Source organism: Peromyscus californicus, unplaced genomic scaffold (genome assembly GCF_007827085.1).
Source record: "Peromyscus californicus insignis strain IS unplaced genomic scaffold, ASM782708v3 Scaffold_6__1_contigs__length_162567912, whole genome shotgun sequence".
In the NCBI taxonomy this organism is placed as follows: domain Eukaryota; kingdom Metazoa; phylum Chordata; class Mammalia; order Rodentia; family Cricetidae; genus Peromyscus; species Peromyscus californicus.
The window spans coordinates 16,246,447-16,267,861 of record NW_026294584.1 but is presented as its reverse complement, the minus strand read 5'-3'; the positions used below and the strand labels follow the sequence as shown (position 1 = coordinate 16,267,861).

General features: G+C 37.3%; 1 protein-coding gene across 6 annotated transcripts in view; it reads right to left on the bottom strand.

Moving 5' to 3' along the window:
• Cdk14 (cyclin dependent kinase 14) overlaps positions 1–21,415 on the bottom strand; it is a 587,756-nt gene that overhangs the window by 283,104 nt on the left and 283,237 nt on the right. For all 6 annotated transcript variants that reach the window (XM_052720087.1, XM_052720086.1, XM_052720089.1 and 3 more), the window contains one exon: positions 8,481–8,543. In XM_052720087.1, the coding sequence (XP_052576047.1) occupies positions 8,481–8,543 (63 nt within the window). The remainder of the gene's footprint in view (positions 1–8,480; positions 8,544–21,415) is intronic.

The following is a 21,415-nucleotide window of genomic DNA, read 5'->3' as shown; positions in this document are numbered from 1 at the left end:
CTTAGGAGACCTTCACACTACAGTTCACACTCAGTATCCTGCAGGTCCAAGGAAGGACAATCTAGCAATAAAAAAGTAACAGAGCTGACGCTGCTGTTATATGAAGATTACCTGTGAGAAGAAAACAACTCAGGAAATTCACCACTCTGAATATGTGATAGGAGATTAGGCTATGTATTCCCTGGCCACAGAAACTGAAATAATGGTGTGATAAACTGCCGCTACTCTGGGGAGAAAACTTGAGGCCATGGCCACAAGCATAACAAATTCAGAATAAAAAAAGAAGATAATGTACAAAACTGTAAAATTTCCAACAAAGTGTCATAGATGTAAGTGTGTCAAGATGACAATATCAAACTTCACCAAAGCTGAGGTGTTTACTGCACATCTGGAATCCCTGCACTCAAGACTGAGACAGGAGGATGGCAAGTTCCAGGCCAGCCTGAGCTATATAATGAGATCCTGTCAAAAAAACAAATGAAAGGAAGGAAGGAAAGAAGGAGAAGGGATGGAGGGAGGAAAGGGAAGGTAAAGAAGAGGAAAGCAGGAAGAGAAAGGAGGAGGAGGAAAAGAAAAAAGGGCAGGGAGAAGAGTAGATGTTTTACAAATACCATCTTCCAGTGGCTGACAGTCTAGGAGCTGGTAGGCAGGGTGGAAGCACTAAGAACTCTGCCCCTGGGTGAGCTAAGTAGAACACCCTATGTGCCACTCCTCAGCAATACTCGGGGGTATTAACCACGGTCACTGACATTAACTGACAGTAACCATACTCAGTCATGGGGGAGTTCTCCTTATGCACAATCAGGCAAGGACCTAACTTTCTCATTTAAATTTCTGGGAATGCCAGGTCTCTCAGATGTTGTAAAACTATACCACAATTTAGCTCTCACAGGACCTTCTACAAAACAATAAAGGATGTTAAGGGGGAAAGGACCACCAGAGTGACCCACACAGGCCAAGAGAAAGAATCAGATCAACTTGGTTATTAAAATGAGTAAAATGCCAGTGGAACCGTACAGATGAAAAGGAATAAAGACTTACTGCTTGCTAACGTCGCTCCAAGTACTGTTACCTATATTATTTAATCCCTTTGATCTCAAAGTCTGCATTTCTGATAAAGGAATACAAAAAAGGAAAGTCTGCAGCAAGCCTCCTCAAAGTTCTCACAATGCTTGTGAACGTGACCACATCACATTATCCCTAATGTAGTCAGTCATACTTCTGATGCTTACTACAAGCATGGCTGAACAGATACCAACGTGCTTTCATTATTAAATGAACTCAACTTCATAAAAGAACCAATTAGCATATAATGAATTCAAGGTTCTCAAGTCTCCTTTTTCTATTCAAAAAATCTTCCTAGAAATAAATACTATGGCAGCAGACAGTACCATGGGCAAGATTGATAGATTATATTTGGAGTCACATTCCTATCTCTCTACAGCAGTGTACGGGAGGTCTTCCCAAGAACACCTGGTCATGGAATATCCTACTTAATCCTTCTGAAAAGTTTCTTCCAAACCGATCTTCACATTCTCTGAAGGGTTACACCCCAGTATGAGTATGTTCAATTTCTGTAATTGAAATACCAAATGAGACGGGCCTTAAACAATGATATGATGAATGGGGACCACTCTGTCAGGAGCAGACCTCTAGCCCCCACATCTTGTCATTCTCTGCAGGGAACAATTCACAATCTCAGTGCCATGGCATATACTTCCTAGAAATACCCCCCTTTTTTTGTTCTTTATTAATGCAACACTTACTAATATACAGAATCACCTTGCTGTATATGTATAAGAAAAAGAAGATAAAACTTAACAAATTTCATTTAAAAGTGTCTTTTAATATGTTATTCCATTTTGAAACTTGTCAAACAAGTTTTAGAAGGATAAAAAGCAGGTATTTTAATCATAACTTTGAAAGTGAGTTTGTAAAGCTATACATTATGGAACTTAATATGCTACATTAATTCTTCAGACACATTAGAGACACAGCAGCGAGCTTTGAAAGTAACTCCTTGCACCAGTGTCTAAGATGTAACTTCAGGCGCACTTTATCTTACTGTCTAGTCATCAGGTTCTATGAGTAACCAGGGATACAAGGATTCTTTAATATACAAGGTTCTCCTTAATACAGGATTAAGCATGGTGAACATTGTGCAAATTTCCAAGGTGTGAAAAATTTTCCTTTAAGGAGTAAATTTAGGGTTTATTAGAGATTATATAAGACCTTGCCTTGGAGGAGTCAGGAATGGGGGGAGGGTTGTGGGGGGAAGACTGGGAGTTGGGAGGAGGGAGGACAGGGGAATCCATGGCTGATATATAAAATTAAATTAATTATAAAATAAAAAAGAATATCAAATATAACAATAAGAGCTATGGGCAACAGGGCACAACCCCATGGCCTGCCAGTAGTTTCCTACAAAGAAAGCTAATCTACTTTGCTGTCATCTGGAGGCTGTTTAATATTTCTGTATCTTATGTTTCTCATTTTAAGAAGGACTGCTTGAGTCTTGGATAGATACCTTTAACAGCTATGTGAACCATTAATTATATCATTTCACAATTCTATGAATAACAATGGAACCGATGCTAAAGAAAATGACTGCAGTATTAACCACTTATTGAGACCTTATTATGGTGCACATTGTTCTAGATGTTGTTACATGTCCATCGTTCTAGAAAAATAACTAGAAACATTGACAAAATATTCTATAACTTGTATCAGATAATATTTTTCTTGAAAAGCTAGTTCGTCAGTTTGGGAGAATCTATAGAATGATTCATCATGACTCATTCCACTTAATTAAGCTTGAAAATTCTAATGTAAATATTGAGTCCTAATTTTTAATATATTCAATTATGTCCAAATAGTTTTACTTTACAAAGCATCACTGGAATTTGATGTGTCAGATTTTAAGCAATAGTAAGAAGGTTATACAAGGATAACAAGTGAAATGGATTTTTAAAAAAACCTGGCTGTTCAATAACATAAGTCACTAGCTACTCCTTGACGTGTCACTCTGCATGTACTTGAAAGCATTTAGTGCACTGTTCAGACAGTGAAATACACAGGGATCCATGTCAGCGCATCAGGCTACATGGACGCATTTTCTGCACTGCATTACATCCAGTTTTAAAGAAACATGCATGGTAGAAACTCACTACATCCATGCCCATGGGTTTTTCTACTTTACTTTCTACTTTTCTTTAGTACTCCTATAATGTCTTGAGAAAGATAAATACCATATTTCAGAATTCCTAGATACTATAAAAATTAATTTACATTTCTAAGATTGTGGAACACTAAGTTTTTCCCAAAGATAAAAGCTTTCTGAACAGAAATAGTTTTTAAAGATGAGATTTTGAGGTATGTGGCATGCTCTTGTGGGAATAACTGCCTTCATATTATTCAAAAGTTGGGCTCATCAGATCAATTGCTTTCCACCCACCTTCCTTCACAGTTCAGCATAATGGTGGACACCAGGCAATACAATGCTCTTGGACAGAAACGCCCAGAGTAAGCCGGTTGAAGCTGCAAGATCTAGAACAGGTGTGTTTGCAAGACATAACTTGGGGAGGTCATGATTTATTTCAGTTACCAGTTGCATATCACAATTCATCATGAAAGGAAGTCAGAACAAGAACTCAAAGCTTGCTCATTCATGGCTTGCTCAGCCTGCTTTCTCACACAAACCAGGACCACCTGCCTAGGGAGCAGCACCACCCACAGTGGGCTGGACCTTCGCATATCAATCATTAATCAAGGAGTTGGTCAGGTTTGCCTATAGGATAATCTTACGGAGGCATTTTTTCAATTAAGAAATGTTCCCAAATGATTGTAGCTAGTGTCACATTGACATGAAACTTACCAGAACACAGGGATTCTGTTTAATGAAATAATCAGTCCAAACTTAAAAACTTAGCAGAAATTCCTTTCTCACACAATGAAAATGAACAAGCATTTATATTTCAATGATTTTTTTTGTGTCCATAACAATATCTTAGAGACAAAAAGCAGCATAAAATATCTTGATATGAATCAAGAAGGGCAATGTGAATTTGTTTAAGAAAGAGATAAAGATACAATCTGAAATCTGAAAGGCTGACAAATAATGAATCAAGTCTAAAATTCTTGGAGAATATACATCAAAGGAAGCTACACCAAAGAGAAAAAAATAATTTCAAGTGAAATGTAATAATCAAAGACTTGCGAGTTTGGGTATATATGACCAATGCATTTCTCTCAATAACCTCCCAGAGGTGTGTGAAGTAATACAAATTTACACAGCGATGAGATAATACCTATTATAATACCTAGCTGTCACACAAAAGCCATGCTCAGCCAAGACAATCAGAAAAGTCATAAGTAGAGTGTGCAAGTGTGCAACTCTACTGCACCTGCTGATTTCCCTTATGGGTATCCCTGTCTGTCTTGATAAACATAAAACACTGGTGTCCAGTGCAACATCCAAGGCTGAATGGAAAGAGGTGGGGAGAATAAGCTAGTTTAAAGTCTGAATCCCAAGATGACATCTCCCTGTTCCCAATGGGCACTTCCAGGTGGGTGCTTCTGCCTTACAACTACATATAACATGCCTCCAATGACTGCATCCTATCATCCTTTAAATATGAGTTTTAAAACACTACAGTTGAGGAATGTACTGTTTAATTAGCTGGCCTTGATTCCTCTGGCAGATCCAAGCAGTTAACAAGTATATCAGCAAATGATCCCACTGAATGCTGGCCCCACATGCTAATCCTAAAATTCACTGCTTAGCTGCCCCTTGTATGTCAATACAATATGGACTGATATACACAATTTTACTATAATTTTATCATCAATTCTTGAATTTCTAAACAAGGACTATTTTTTCTTAGGATAAAAATTTTCAGGAGATTCCTGGTCAGGCACTAAGAATGAATGTAGAATTTAAAAAAAAAAAAAAAAACAACACTATTTAATGGGCTCATGAAAAAAATCTTATTTCCTAACATACAGAATTAGGAAAAGCTCTGTAATATTCCTGGCAATGCATCAGAGGGCATCATTACTAGCTCAATGAGAGCTCTAATGAAGACTGTGGAGAAAATCAGGTGCCATTTGGTTTTCTCTCTAAACATCAGAGTCTCACTTAGGAATCAATTCTCAGTGCCATCTGTAGAAGACAGTCTTAATTTGGCATAACATTATTTTATCTGTTATACACCTGCTTGTTCTCTGAACTATGAAAGAAAGATAGCAACTTTTCAACCATAATAAACCTCATATTTTTATCTGAAATGAAAACCTGGAGTTAGTTTTTATACCAGTAGGATTGCAGATACTTCAGGGAATAAAGCAGCAAGTTCAAAATTACTCTGGTCATTTTTAGGTTTTTTTTTTTAAATGGGAAATATAATTTTGCAAAGAATCATCTAGAAAAGTCATTCTACCACAGAAATGGAAATACATTACATAAAACACAGGAAGACTCAATCTCATCATGATAATAGGATACCATCATCTACATCTATGTCTGTCAGCTAGAGACAGCATCAATTAATCTTTCCTTTTTTCCCCATGAACCTTAATTTCCATTCTTTCAAGCTTATCAATTTTTAAATACATGAAACCTGAATAAAGGGGAACATTTAAACTGTTTCAGTTGTTTAAAAAATTCAATAGCCAATCTACAACTCACTAATAGGTATAAGATCACAAACTGATACAAGTTTTGTGTGTGATCCAATTGTGACCAAACTCTAACATGCTTTAAATTAGATAGTATTTAAAAATGTGGAAAAACAAGTAGTCTCCAAGAAAGCTAAGCAGGTTCCTAAACACCAGTTTTCATGCTGTAGAAATGGGTTGCTATGTCTTTAATCCTCATAAATATTTATAATAAGGCCTGTCTTCAGGCCTTCATGTCGTCCTCTAAGTAACTAATTGCTGAAATCACTCATTTGTCAAAAATGTACATAACACTTAGAAATGAATTATTAGTTAAGAGTTAATATTTATTTCAGAATGCCATATGAATAACAGACACATTCGGTAAGCAATTAAAGTAGCAGCATGGTTTGGGAAATTTAGTTAACACTGACTAATTTCCTTTAGCTTATTCTAGTACTTCCCAGGAATGCTACACAAAAATAATAAAACTTTCACAAATATTTTGCCCAAAATTAGTACCAAATTAACTTAAAAGGTTTCAAATGCTCCTGCAGAGTCAGAGGCCACAGGGTGGTCCAGGTGCCTTCTTTCTCTCTAATCTCCCAGGATACATTATATTTGTGGAACTTGAAATCAAGTTCTGCCCAAATCAAACTTAAAAACTGCCTTTAAGTCACAAGTACATTGACTTTATCAATTATATTATTTGTCTGTATGTTTATAGGGGGTGACATGTGTGACATTGTGTGTCAGGGGACAACCTGTGGGAGTTTGCTCTCTCCTTATACCATGTGGGTCCTAGGGTGACAAGGACTTTTATCCATGGAGCCATCTCCCTACTCTGATGACGGTTTATAATAAACAAGTATGTATGAACTAAAAACAAAGAAAATATGTGAATTCAAGATAAATGTTTAAAATGTTATTTCTGCACATTGTCAAGATGTATATTGAGAAAACTAGTTCTCAAAACAGACAAATCTGTATGCAAAAGAATTTGATCATTTCACTTTTCTTTCTTTTAACCATAATAATTATTGAGCATTATCTTATGACCATTTGATGATATCTGGCATGTTTAGCCAAACACTGAGCATTAGATGAGTGACAAAGACACAGCCTTTTAATACATGCTCTCATTTAAATATTTCATTATCATTGTGTGTGATTTGTATGTGAATGTGGGCACATGTATGTCACAGCGTGACTGAGGAAGACAGACTTTGGAGTGGGTGCCGTCCTTCCAATGCAGGATCCTGTGACTCTAAGTAGGTCATCAACTCTGTGTGTGATGAGTGCTTTGACCCACTGAACCATTGACAGCCCAGGGCATACTCATTTCACCTGATTTTCAAATCTTCTTAAAACATAGAACTGTTCAATGTCTTCTTTTTAGCTCAACTGGTTTCCTTTTAATCAATATCTAACACAGCACATGAACAGTTGTTAATTTAGTAAATATCATTATGTTCTTCATTGTATTCATAGATTTAAGTGACAATAAATACGACCACATGAAAAAATATGTTAACATATCAAACAGAAATACCTATGGGACATCTGTCACTATGTCATTGTCAGACATCTTTGAGAATAGTTTCACCTGCAGTGAAAATGCTAAATGTTACCATGGAGGAGTGACTTTCCTCTTAGCAAACAGTGAGGAAAAGGCAACATATAAATAGGGGAGTGGCTCCCAAGGAGATGGGGCTGTCAGTATCCACGGTCTGCAAGTCAGATGTCAAACACAGGGTATTCAAACTCACTGTGTCTAGTTTCCAATTATTTGTAACGTCAGAGAAAAGATTACTTACTATCTTCAATATGAAAATGGGAATAAACTCATGTGACCAGTTGCTTATGAAGTCATAATACAGCTGACCACAGTAATTTAATGTAGTTCATAGCATAGGGAAGTTAACATTGAACAGAGGGCCAAGGTCCTTCATGAAGTGTCTCACTCTCAGAAATTCTGATGTTTATTTTCTGTGAAATGTGGGTCCTGAAGAGACCACGTCTCTGTGATGCTGTCATTATAATGGGCACAAATACAATTTATCCCCAGTCTTCACTTGATGGTCCGTATGTGATGCCAGGTTGGAAATAGTTTTGCATCAAAATTTTCAAAATGTTATTCCACCACCATTCACCATCTCCCTTTTGCTGGCATGGCACTTTCTTCCTTCCTTTTTTTTTTTTCTGTAGTAATCTGACATTTTATTTTAGTACAATGTTGAAAACATGTCATATAAATTAATAAAACTCTTAAGTACAGCAGGAATCTCATGTATAAATGATTGAATCCTTGCAATGGGGGCAAAATACACAGTTATCAATGTGTGACCATAACAATAAACAAATTCTAGTCAGTTTTTTTCTTATCTTCCTTTAGTTTTTCATGAAAACATCCTTTAAACAAAGATGAAAAACTCAAGAGAAATAGGATATAGTAAATATCTATAGAAAAACAAATTGTATATTTTTTGCTAAAACTTGAGAAAATGCTCTCAGCTTATTATACATTACAAATGCTCTTTTAACTCAGTTATCTGAAATTATCATTTACAGTATTGTATAAAATATATGATGTAAAAGCTACCACAAAGTACAGAAAAAAAATCTAAATATTTCTATAGTAAAACTACTTAATGATAAAACACCATAATTTCTACCAATTAAAATAAAAACTGGTTCTTTTAAATTTGATATCCTTTATACAAAAGATTTTTTAAAACTTGTAAATGATCATAGAGATGTTAATCTTAGGCTCAAAAGTACATATGAAGAATGTGAACCCTTGGCTTTTAAATCCCCTTTCCTACCTTCACATTGTCTGGATGGAGTCCTCCAGGGTGCTTGTCCATGTACTGACATAAATCAGTGTGCTGGAAAAAAGAGTGGAAATGTATTAATATCCCTCTGGCTATAGCATGATGAATCAATATTTTTCTACTTCAAAGTCACTATTACCTTCTGGACAAAACAAATACAGGACATGGGGGTGGATTTTAGTGTATGCAGTTGCAAGCTCCACCATTCCCCATTTTTAACCAGAACAGAACCCCCTCCACCTTTAGGTTTGATGTCAAACACATGTATTAAAGGGAATACACGTCTATAGTTTGCTCAGTATCAACGTCCTCATTGAATATATATTCTGATACATTACAAAACTCCAATCACAAGTTTTCCATGAATGAATTTAAGTTCTTGTTTACTTTATGTGAGTTGGAAACATCTGAAACCATATGATAATGAAATTAATAATTGGAATTTTTCACATGCAAACACACAAATATTTTTTAGTTTAAGAACTGACTATATTTAAATATAAATTATAAATTGATAAAAACATATTCAAAGTAAGAACTTAAAAAAGACAGACAGTTATGAATTAAAACAGTAATATGCAGTTACTTTTCAAGCATGAGAAGTTAATATGCCAATAATAGTATCTTTCCTTGACTGACTTTTGTTTATACGGTGAATGACCCAAAGGTTTCTTAAAGCAGTAGTTTAGTCCAAAGTTTTGTTCTCTTATTGTAAGGAATCGCATAATTTATAAGACAAAATGTATGATCAAGTGTTTCTGTGTCTATTGGGCCTGGGTGACTGAGGGCATGCAAGTTTTACAAAGCATTCAAGGACTTTGCTGTAACCATCATGTCCACAGCTCAAATTCTGTTCCTGGGACTTGATTGTACAACACATGGCAACTGCTGATGACACATGGCTGAGCATAGCCTCATCCTTCATGATGAGCTTTTGCTGCCCATATGATACACTACACACAGGTCACTCTCTGAGGAGATTGGAAGGTCTGACACAGCTACGGATTGGGAGTGCCAGGTATCACAGCAGCATGGAGAGCATCCTGTAACAGCACCTGTAAGGAGCACTAGCTCTGCAAGGGGCAGAATGTCCTCTCAACACCTCAGAAAGTCTGCAGGAGAAATCAGTTCTGAGAAAGCTTAGCCCGTCCAAGGACAAATTAAAATGGACAGAAGAGCTGGTCCATATATGTTCTGACAGCACTGTCCTTTATCTAGAACCACTCAGGGGATAAGAATCAGTCAAACTAAATGGCAGCCTACAGAATAGGAAAAGATCTTTACCAGCCCCACATCTGACAGAGGGCTGATCTCCAAATATATAAAGAACTCAAGAAACTAGACATCAAAATAACAAACAATCCAATTTAAAAAATGGGCTAGAGATCAAAACAGAATTCTCAACAGAAGAATCTCAAGTGGCCACATGCCCCTCAACTGAAGAATGAATAAAGAAAATGTGGTACATTTACTTATATAATGGAGTATTACTCAGTAGTTTAAAAAAAACCCAAAAAACAAAAACCAATGACATAATGAAATTTGTAGGTAAATGAGTAGAACTAGAAAAAAGTCATCCTGAGTGAGGTAACCCAGACCCAGAAAGACAAACATGGTATGTATTCACTCATAAGTGGATATTAGACTCAAAGAAAAGGATAACCTATAATGAGATTGGTGACTACCCTAATTGTCATCATAGAATCTACATCCAGCAACTGATAGAAGCAGATGCAGGAACCCTCAGCCAAGCATTGGGCTGAGCTCCTGGAGTGTGGTTGAAGAGAAGGAGGAGCTATTATAGGAGCAAGAGAAGTCAAGACCATGATGGGGAAAACCACAGAGACAGCTGACCTGAGCTAGTGGGAGCCCACAGACTTTGGATTGATGTTTGGGACCAACCTAAGCCCTCTGAATGTGGGTGACAGTTGTGTGGCTTGATCTGTTTGTGGGGCCTCTGGCAGTGGGAGCAGGATTTACCCGCTTACATGAACTGGCTTTTTGGAGCCCATTCCCTATGGTGGGATACTCTGCTCAGCCTTGATGTGGTGGGGAGGGAGGAATTGGAAGGATGGGAGGGAGAGGGAACTGTGGTTGGTATGTAAAATGAAAAAAAAATTAAATAAATAAAAAAGAATCAGTCAAACTCCATACTGTTGGAACTGTTTAATTTGAAAATTAAGATCTATGAGACCAGACAGCTGACATAAATGTATAGAGTTTTACATATAAGATAAGGTCATTAAAACAAACTTAAAATATAAGTACAGTGGGTCCAGGGGCTTTTCCCGAGTAACTATATGAAAGTTTTATTTCAAGCATTTAAGCAACTGAGGGATTCACTTTGATCTAAAACTGATAGCTTGTATTATTTACTTTCCCATTCTTTCAAATGTAGCTATGTTAACATCAACTTCAGAAAGGAACAAATAAGTATTTAAGAACATTTATTTTTGAAGAACAAATAAAATTGTATATGAAAACTTTTAATGTGTAAGGTAATACATGCATTGTGTGTGTCTGTGCCTCTGTGTCTGGGTATGTTTGATATAAGATAGATACATAGGACAAGAACGATAGCTAAGTGGCTTAATATTTAACACACAACAAGCAAAATGATGCACAGAAGATATGTCCAATCATACTAATAGTGTCTGCTGTGGTTGGGATGTCTTTTCAGTATTCCTTCTCACCAAAAGACTCCTGTGTTAGAAGTTTGCTTCAAAGGACATGGTGCTAAACTGTTGAGATTTCAAAGAGGTGGAGTCTAGTGGGAGGTTATCAGGTCATTGGGGGTGTGTCACTGGAAGGGATAAAACTAGTTCTTGTAGGGCCCCGAGTAATTTTTCAAGAGAGATTTTGGTTGGTTTTTTCATTTTGTTTGAGACACTATGTAGCCTACACTGGATTTGAGTTAGAAATTCTCTAAAGTGCTGGAATGACAAACACCTGCCCTCATGTCTGGGAGACACAAGCTGTCACAGGAGACACTGAATTCCTCATGGCGCTCAGTATTGCTATAGGATCTTTCGTGCCCCCACCCTGGCCTCATCCGTCACGATGTAGTGCAGCCAGAAGAGTCCTAGCCAGAGGCAGCACTGTGCTGTTTGTACTTGCACCCCTGAAAGTATGAGACAATAAACCTGGTTCCTGAGTAACACAACGAAGCAAATCAACCTTGGAGAACTGGACTTCTTTTAAAGTAGAGGACTTGGTCAAGATATAATTAACACTGAGAATAAGACACAAAAGGAGAACTGCATATGATGGCATCCTATGATATTCCTACCACCTCACTTAGAGACTAAGGCAGGAGGATGAACAATGGGAGGCAAGCTTGGACTAGATAGCAATGCCTTCTTTAAAACGGAAAAGAGAAAAATTATGTAAGTCAAAGATGCAGTGATTTTAAAATATACCACAGCAGTAGCACAACAGACCAATTACTACAAACATCATTTATTCAATATATTTGATATCTAGATAAAAATAATTTTTTTCTAAAACCAGCTAATTACTACATTTTATTCTATAAATGAGAACTAAAGAGCTATAACCATGCCCCCACTGCCAAAGGAAAAAAAAAAGTAAATTCAGATGACTTTGATGGAAAGTCCTTCAAATGTTAAAGTAAGATATGCAAATTACCACAGGACACAGGAAAGGATGAGATGCTATCCATCTAGTCTCCAAGGGACAGGGTCAACCCAGACAGAGGCAAGGAAGGGGAAACTAAACTCTACAGTCACAAATATACTTCCACAAATTATCATACTTTGTGAGATGACCAACTCACAAAGTAAGATCAAACATGAAAACTCCTAGGAATGAAGGAAGAGCTAAGCATCTGTTAACATGCACCTCCAAAATCAACAAGGAAAGGGATGGGGTGTTGGATGATAAGAAAGAACTCTTATGACATTACATATACAACACATGATGATTTTGTACTAAAAATATAACAAAGTCTTTGCTCTAACATTGTTTAACTCTTGTGGATAGTATATTACTTCTGAATTGTTTTCATCTTTTCAAAAATAAAGTATTTATGCATGTTGTTGAAAAAAAAAAACAAAGCTGGGAGAAAAAAAAAACATAATAAAAATGAAGCAAAAAGTCCTGATTCTTGAGGGAGGCCAATGACCTGCTTAATGTCTGCCCTGTGACCCAGCATCATGACCTGCAGCAGAGAGGTTTCCCAGAGACATGTCTTAGGAAATGAGATCTTTTCAAGTCAAGCCTTTATATTTACTTCACATTTTAAACAATATATATCTTTGGTATTTTGATCAAGGCTTTAAATGTTTGACTCCATGTTTCTTTACACATGGTTTGTGGTCATGTGTGCAGGGACACCATCCAGATTCAAACAGAGCTGGTGGCAGCTCTGTCACCTTGTGTAGGTCACACCTCTCACTGTTACATCAGCTTCATTTGTGTAATGACTGACAATCAGCACACTCACCTCAGATGTCCATTTGTGAAAATTAATACTACTTCCAGAATGCCAGTGCACATTAGATAATAGAGATGATGATGATGATGTTCTGTCTTGTTTTTAAATTAGGGAGGAATATTTGGAAGAATTGAAATAAAAAATGAGACTAAAAATCTAGTGAGAGGGGAAAAAAGCCTTTCCTAGGTGGCAGCATTTCATGGTTCCACGTGAGGCCTATCTTCATACACATCCTCTTCACATTATACTGCTCTCTATGCTCAACCACTAAGAGGGACCCAGCATATACACCACGGGCCTCAGATTGTTCTGAGTGTTCGGGATCAAGAGTCTGAAGAATCTTGGGTGCAGGAGGGGCAAACAGGAGTGCAAGGCCAGACTTTGCTGTCCAGTATAGTACTGGTGTTCCACAAACAATTCTACCCACACTAAAAGCTGTTTGTTTCCCCTTCCTGTTTTCTAACGATTTCTTCCTATTACTGTAGTTTAAAAAAAAAAAAAGACAGACAGACAGAGACAGCCCCTCCCCCCCTTAAACAGAGCATTCTGCCTTGGTCTGAATCAGATGCAGCAAACTTACAAGTTTCATTCAATCTTTCTTTAACTTCTTTCCTCAGTTCTGGATCGTGTGTCCCTTATGATTTGGACTAGTGTGGAAATAAGGGGCTAAACAATGATATCACAAGGTACCTTGATCCTTCCATTTTTCAATGTGAATCTGGGTTCAGTTTTGAGCAGAAGGTTCTGTGGCAAGTGACAAACAGATCACTTTCCTGTGTGATGGACAGATCCTCTCAGATCCGTCCGGATTCATCTCTGGCAATTTCTTCTAATCCTGAAGCAGTACTTACAGCACAGCTCCCTGAAGACTGCATTTCAAGCAGCTCACCCTCTGAAGTCTCCAGAGTTGTGTGCACTGGCCTCTCTTCTTTCCTCCCCTGATGGGCCCACCTCTCCCCCTCACACTCACCACACCACTGCTGTTTGTCTTCAGGGTAATGTCATTTAGAAGAACTACAGATGCTTCTGTCTGACGGGTTTATATTTGATGCCTAGGAACTTCAAATCAATCTTCCTTGGAGTAGGTGGATCCAAGTGTGGCTAGATTGATAGACCACACAGAAACAGAGGAAGGAAGCCTGGCTCTAACGATTCGGCCCCACCTGGCTATCTGTTCCTTCCTTACTGCTGATTGCTCAGGGAACATTGCTAGGGGAAGGAGGAGTCTGGGGAGATGCCTGAAATGAGAGCCCACTGAAGACTAAATATTCACAACAAAAGAGTCTGTACGGTCCTGAACCTGCTGGTCATCCTGGTGGAATTTCTTATTGGCTGGATCATATTAGAAGGCAGGAGAGGATCGTGGCTTTGTAAAGTGCAAGGCATGGAGAAACCACAGAAAATGAAAAGACCTCATCCCCATAAATACTTTAGCAAAGTAGAGTCTTGGAGAGTTTAAGTCACATGCAGGCTTTCAAACCACAGTGACCACCAGCAGTCACGTGCCGGTCAGTCATGAGGCTTAACCAGCAAGACATGAATGAAAAACCACAGCATGGCAATATTAAAACAGGTCCATGCAAAAATAGCTCTTAAAAAGAGAACCAGGGGAAAGAGGGAGGGAGGGGAGAGGGCAGAGGGGCAGGGGGGTGAGAGAAGGGTAGACCAGCAACAGAAGGGAAGACAGGCAAGGGCTGGATGGCAAATTCAACTTTCTGGTTTTTTTTTTTTTTTAGACAGAAACAACACACTTCCACAGAACACTGCGGCTGAGAAAATTATTGAAACTCTGCCAACCTCTTGGACATGAAGGTTTGCCCATTTTCCACTGGCAGAAATGATTCTATTCAATTGTGAGGTATGGCCCAGCACTCATTATATATTTGTGGATCTTTTAGCCTATCTTATTCTTCATCAACTCAGGTTTCAGTGGTTGGCTCCAAATAATCAAACTTGCTATTTAAAAATCATCAAGTTCCTTGGGGTAATTTTGCTTTTGAATGTCCTAGGCTTATAGAAGGGACTTTCCTAATCAGACAAACAAAGTCCCTTCCCAAACGTATGTATCTGTTTCTGTTCACTTGTAATGTTAAGTATGATGTCCACAGCTGAGTTACGTCTGATGTTCTTCAGAAGCACTGCCAAAATATGGGAATGAAAATAGCACAGTCCTATTTTTAAGCATCTAGGCTAAAAATAAAGATCCTAGAGAGGATAACCAACAAAACCCATCATTTTGAAATTACTATGAAAAGCCTCCATAGTCTTTACATTGTTGATTTAATTTTCCACTTGACAGAGAGAGGAAAGACAATATGCTCACACTTAGTAAAAATTTTATAATAGTGAGAAGAAAAACAACCTGAGCCTTAAGCATAAGAATGTGGAGATAATACAGAGACTAAAAACTAATTCACAATTTCTATGTTCTTAATACCTGCGCTAATTTTATGTTTAAACACCAAAGCTCAGCTATAATTTTATTATGAAATTAATGAAATATAACTTATGAACAAAAGTACATTGAAGTATACAGTAAAAAAAAAACATGGTATATGTTAAATGTTAGGAACTAGCTGCTAAGAGAGATAAATTGAAGCATCCAAATATTAGGCCCTCACTGCCCTTGGATTGTTTGAAAATCCTCTTACTACACAATCCAGTTTGATTCTAGGTATCCCCTCTTCATCCAGGCAAGATAACCATTATAGAGAACCTTTAAATGGTAATCTGGATTATAAGAGATCAAAACACTGCAAATAAAAACACTGTAATTTTCTAAAGGAAAAGAGCCATTATTCACTCTTCAGGGGTATCTCATGTGGTCACAAATTTATGGCAATAACAATAACTCTGAATGTGAAAAAGGTGGTAACTGTAGCAACTGACTAAGGTTACCTTTATTAACATTGTACCATGTCTAGGACATGACACATGTAACTTTTTTTAAACTGTGATGATTAATTATCATTGTCAGTTGATAAGAATAGGAATCCTCTGTGAAACTCATACCCTGACACGGTTATGAACGTGTTTCCAGAGAACCATCCTGAAAGTGGGTGGTACCATACCTTGGGATGATGTTTTAACTAAACAAAAAAATGGTAAAAAGAGGAAGTCAGGTGAACACTACCATCCACTTCTCTCTGCTTTTCTGACTGGAGAGGCACTATGATCAGCACCTCACAGACCTGCTATGTCTTCCTGCCATAGAGGAACTGCATCTCTTCAACTGTGTTGCAAAATAAATACTTCTGTCCTGTAAGTTGCTTCCTAACAGATATTTGTTCACAACAATAGGAAAAGAACATGATAGATTACATTTTTTGGCACGCCATCAGAAGGTCAGTATCATATTAAAACAGTACTTTCATAGTGACTATGAACTTTGGAAGACTATCTAACCTTTTAAATCTATCTAACCTTAGTTCATTACCATCACACAATTCCCCAGGGAACTGTCACTGCTCCAGAGAGGGGAAGAAAGCTTATAGAAGCTGAACACTCCTTTCTTCTACAGCAATCACAGGCATTTCCCTCAAGGTAAAAGCTTGATTTTAAACAACCCAGATTGCTACAAAAATTAAAACATCAAATTACTGAGCAGTTATGTTCAAACTGCTCTTACATGCAGCCCACAGGTTTAAATTGACTTTGACATTGTATTTTTCCCTGTGAAGTTTAACAGCACTCACCTATTTCAGTCCTAAATCACAACTAATCAAATCATAATGTTGCAAGTTCCAAAATATGAGAATCATTCATTAATGAAGAGAAATGAAAAGAAAGCTCCACCCACAGCATTTAAGACAAAAATCACAGGCATTCCAGGCAACTAATGTAGGGAGTTTGCATCTAGGATATATAAGAAAGAACTATTTTTTTTAAACTGCGGTGTTAGGTCAACTTTAAGCAAGCAATCAACTGTTATTCAGGCTACAATGCCAATGCATTATAACTCCCCAGCATCTTTAACAAAAACAAGCATTTCTAAACTAGCACAGAGGTGCCACCTCTTTCCTCTGAGGTTCCAATTATAACTGAAGTATTGTGCTTCTGATACTACAAGAGACAACATAGTCTTCAATCTATATATCCTAACACAAGCAATGATATTATTCTCAAATATTTCACTATTTCTAAACAAACTTATTTCAAATATTACAAAGCCTATTTCTAGACTATTTTATTTTTATCTGGTTTTAAACCACACAGGAAATGTTTGAAATTCTCTCAATAAACCACACACATATTCCCTAGGGAGGGTAAAAGTAATTAAGACAAAAGTAGATTATGCTACACAAAAATTCTTCTGCAATAACCAGTATGGAACAGTTTACTTCTAAATGAATTACACATTTCTTTTTAATCATTTAACATTTTCTCCTCCTTTGTGGTAATAATAAACCTATGTGTGGCTGTCCATAATTCTGCCTAAATGCTTGCAGCTGTCATTTCTCAATCCAAGATGCACGAGCAGCCTGGGGCTGGTGAGCATGCAGGAGACATTTCCAACCACATTCCCATCATGCAAAACCAGCAACCTTAAATATCCCTTCCATTAAAACAAAATACTTGCTATTTGACTTCTGGGAATAACATCATATAGAGAAGGATTTGACAGCCCCACAAAAGGAGTCAAACTCATAAAAGGAATGCAGACATTCATGCTCCAATACTTTGTGTCTCTAGTAGTTTCAATATTGCGGACGCTAATTCTTAAACTCAAATGCATTTACATCTACAGGAGTCTTAGGAAACTTCTGAAGGGGAACAAGTAGTCTTCCCTTTTGAAATTAAGCAAATTCAATGTATAATTTGGAGACAATTCTGGAAATCTGTGGAAACCTATGAGATATTCTACAGCTCATTTATAGCTGTATTGAATGTGCTCTCCAAAGTCAAGGGAGGACAGGGCTACCTAGTGTGGTTCAGATGTCATACAGCAAACCACTCACAAGCCTAAACCACATAAGAAGAGCGAACAGTATCAGCTTCAAGTAATCACTTTTCAAAACGTTCATGGTACTTTGAGACAAGGTTGAGTTTTGAAAGAAAAATAAAAACAGAAGGATATAGAGAATGGAATATACTAAACAGTGAATTACCAGAAGAATTTGAAAAACAAAAAGAAGTTAAAATTGTTTAATATTTTTTGTCATAGTGTGTACTAAAATGAATTATTCTCAAAATTAAAAATTATACATACTTGAAGCTCACTGCAGTACAGTTCACTTTCCAAGCCATGTATCTCTTGCCTGACCAGCTCCCCTGCAAGTACCACCAAACAGAAGAGGAGGAGACAGTTCAGTGGACAAAGTGTTTACCACGTAAGCATGTGGACCTGAACTCAATCACCAGCACCCACACACAAAGTCAGGGGAGCCTGGAAACCTATCTCCAGTACCAATATGGGAAGCAGAGACGGGATCCTGGAGCAAGCAGGCTGTTTAGACGAGCAGCTCTGGCTAACTCTGGGTTCAGTGAGACACACTGACTTAGTAAATAAACCACTGATGGAGACAACCTCTGGCCTCCAAATGCATATTCACGTATGTTGCACATGTATCCCCACACAGATATGCCCACACATGCAAACACATGTACACACACATACACATACGAAACAAAAGGGTCTGGAATAGTACTCAAGGATATCTTAATTCTGAAATCACTTTTTGCAGCCACCCTCTCAGAAATATGGAAGACCATAAAATTATGGCGTGAGGGCAACAATAAGCAAAAGGAATTTGAAACAGGGAGAGATCAGGAGGTGGAAAGAAGAGATCAAGACCAGAAAGAAGACAGCAGTAAATAACATGACTAGTCTAGAATCATTTTGGTTTGGTTGTTTGGTTTGGATTTGTAGTTGTTGGGGGTTGTGGGGAGAAAAGATATCACACTGTGTTCAGGCTGGCTTGGAACTCTCCGTATAGTCTAGGCTGGCTTCACCTTCTCAAGGACTGGGGTGACAGTACCTGGCTAGCGTGCCCAGCATGTATGGAAGGATGACCGGAGGGCCTCTTCATTAGCTTTCACTGAGGGTAAAATAGTACTCATACCAGAGCTGGCCATACAAGAGACATGTGACTTAGAAAATGAACTATATTGCAGGAACCTTCAAGTGTATATAATTTTTAATTTTAAACATATTAATTTTAGGACACATTATGAGAAAAAGAAAATATTAGACATTGTTGATCCATTTCAGTTTTTTGTTTCTTTTCTTTTTGTTTGTTTGGTTTGATTTTTTTTTTTTTTTTTGGTAAGTCACCTGAAAGTCTGTATCAATCTTCCAGGGCATTATAAACGAGTGAAAGATTATAAAAGTCATAAGGATGAATAAAACATCTTCACTACATAGGAATTTGCTAACAACTCTGAGAGAAATACAAATGAAATCAATCATGTGCCACAGCATTCTTCCTCTGTGCAATTAAAAGGAAACAGAATCTCGCTCAGATCCTTTCCCTGCTTACAGCACTTTCGGCAAGCTTTCCCAAGACAACAGGGAAGGGTGTATGAGAAGCAATGATATTAAAATTTTCCTAAATACTTCTGTCTAGTTATGAAACCTGATTGTCTGGGGAAGAATGCCTGTGAGCCACAAACTCCAAAATAGTACCAATCAAAACTCTCTTGAATGAGAGATCTCTGGGAAAAACATGGTTAGAAACGCTTTCTCCTGGCTGGACTAACACACAATGTACAATAGCACATGTTTAGAGAAAGGCTTCTCAAGCACTAAGGTCTGCAAAATGTCTGTTATGGCCATGGTAGAGGGAACTTACAGCTGTCCCTACGGTGTACATGAAGCATACTGCCTTGTAGGTAAAGATCTCTTACCTCTCCCCTCACATTCTTTGTTTTTTTTTTTGGTTTTTTTTTTTTTTTTTTTGTGTGTGTGTGTGTGTGTGTGTGTGTGTGTGTGTGTGTGTGTGTGTGTGTGTGTGTGTGTTGCTTGAGGCAGGGCACAAATACAGTGAAACAACAATTTCATTCTTTTTTTCCTTAAAGTTTAGACACTTTAACACTTCCAACAATAAAACTTTTCCCAGGCACATGACATATTTAGCAGGAATACTTGGTACTTTAAGTATGAACCTCGAGGTTTCTAGAAGCATAGACCACTGCTATTTCGCACCATAACACGCTTTTGGTTCTAATGCCAACATCTAGTCAGTGAATCGGAGTTCACAATACCCCTCCCTTTTCTTGATTGGTACAATTTGCCAAAAAAAAAAAAAAAAAAAAAGGTTGTTGAAAACAAGTTGCAAGGAAAAGAATGAAACTTCACTGCTCAGTTACAGAAGAATTCAGGTTGTACTTTCCTGATTCTAGGGTGAACATAACGTTTGAAAATTTGCCTCAGCCAATTTTTAAAAGGCAGCACTGGCATTCAAACTTGAATCAATTATACCAAAAATAATCTCATACAGTCACACTAGAGAGTTTTGAGTAAAATATCTCTCAATATTTACATCTAACTAATTAGTGGGCTTGGCACACAATTACCATACTCATAATCTGAAACTGGCTATAATTTCTACCAAGGAGATGAGCATAAGACACATTTGGCAAAGAAGGTGACCGCACACACAGTGAACACTTGATACCACCCATGATACAAAAGCCCATGCTAACAAAAGCAAAGTCACAGCCCCCAGTGAGAAAACGAGGTTACGGAAAGTTAAAATAAGGGTAGAAACAAGGGACTACTAAAAAGGTCGGAAAACGATCATCACTCAGATTTATTTTATTTAGAATTGCACATTTATGCGAAATTTGAAACAACATCAAAGACAATTATGGGATTTTTATGTTAATGCACAGGGTGTGTTCATTTAAAAATGAGAATGGGCAGTACAGAATCATATTTACTGATCTTGAATCTGTGTGTCCAAAACAATTTAAAAGCACAGGTAACACATAATAAGAATATATATAAAAACGTACATGCATAAACATCCATAGATTACATGTATGTGAGAATAAATCACATGTCTTCAAAGACAATACCACACAGCACTGTAATCTCTGGGGTGATGGACAGGACATGATAGTAAGCATTGACCAAGTTACACAAAAGCAAGTGATAATTCATTAACTAAGCAAGGAATATGTCATGCCCAAGTTAGATAGGAAAGGGCATATACTCTTCCTGAAAAGAGTAATAAAGTATTTGACACTAGGCAAATCCTACTCAATATTTTGTTCACTAGTAATATGGTAAAACATAGGAAGGCTATTAAATCTGTATGTATATATTTGAATTAGATTTTTAAAAACTATAAAAATTCAGTAACTTTAAGAGAATGCTATATTTTATTAGATTTTTTTTTCAAAATTAACTTTCCTTCAATTCTTGCTATATTTGGCCTTTTCGGTATCATGTCACATTTTTGGATACTTAAACCTGAAATCCATATACTAATTATATCTTAAAAGGTTATTACGGGCTGGAGAGATG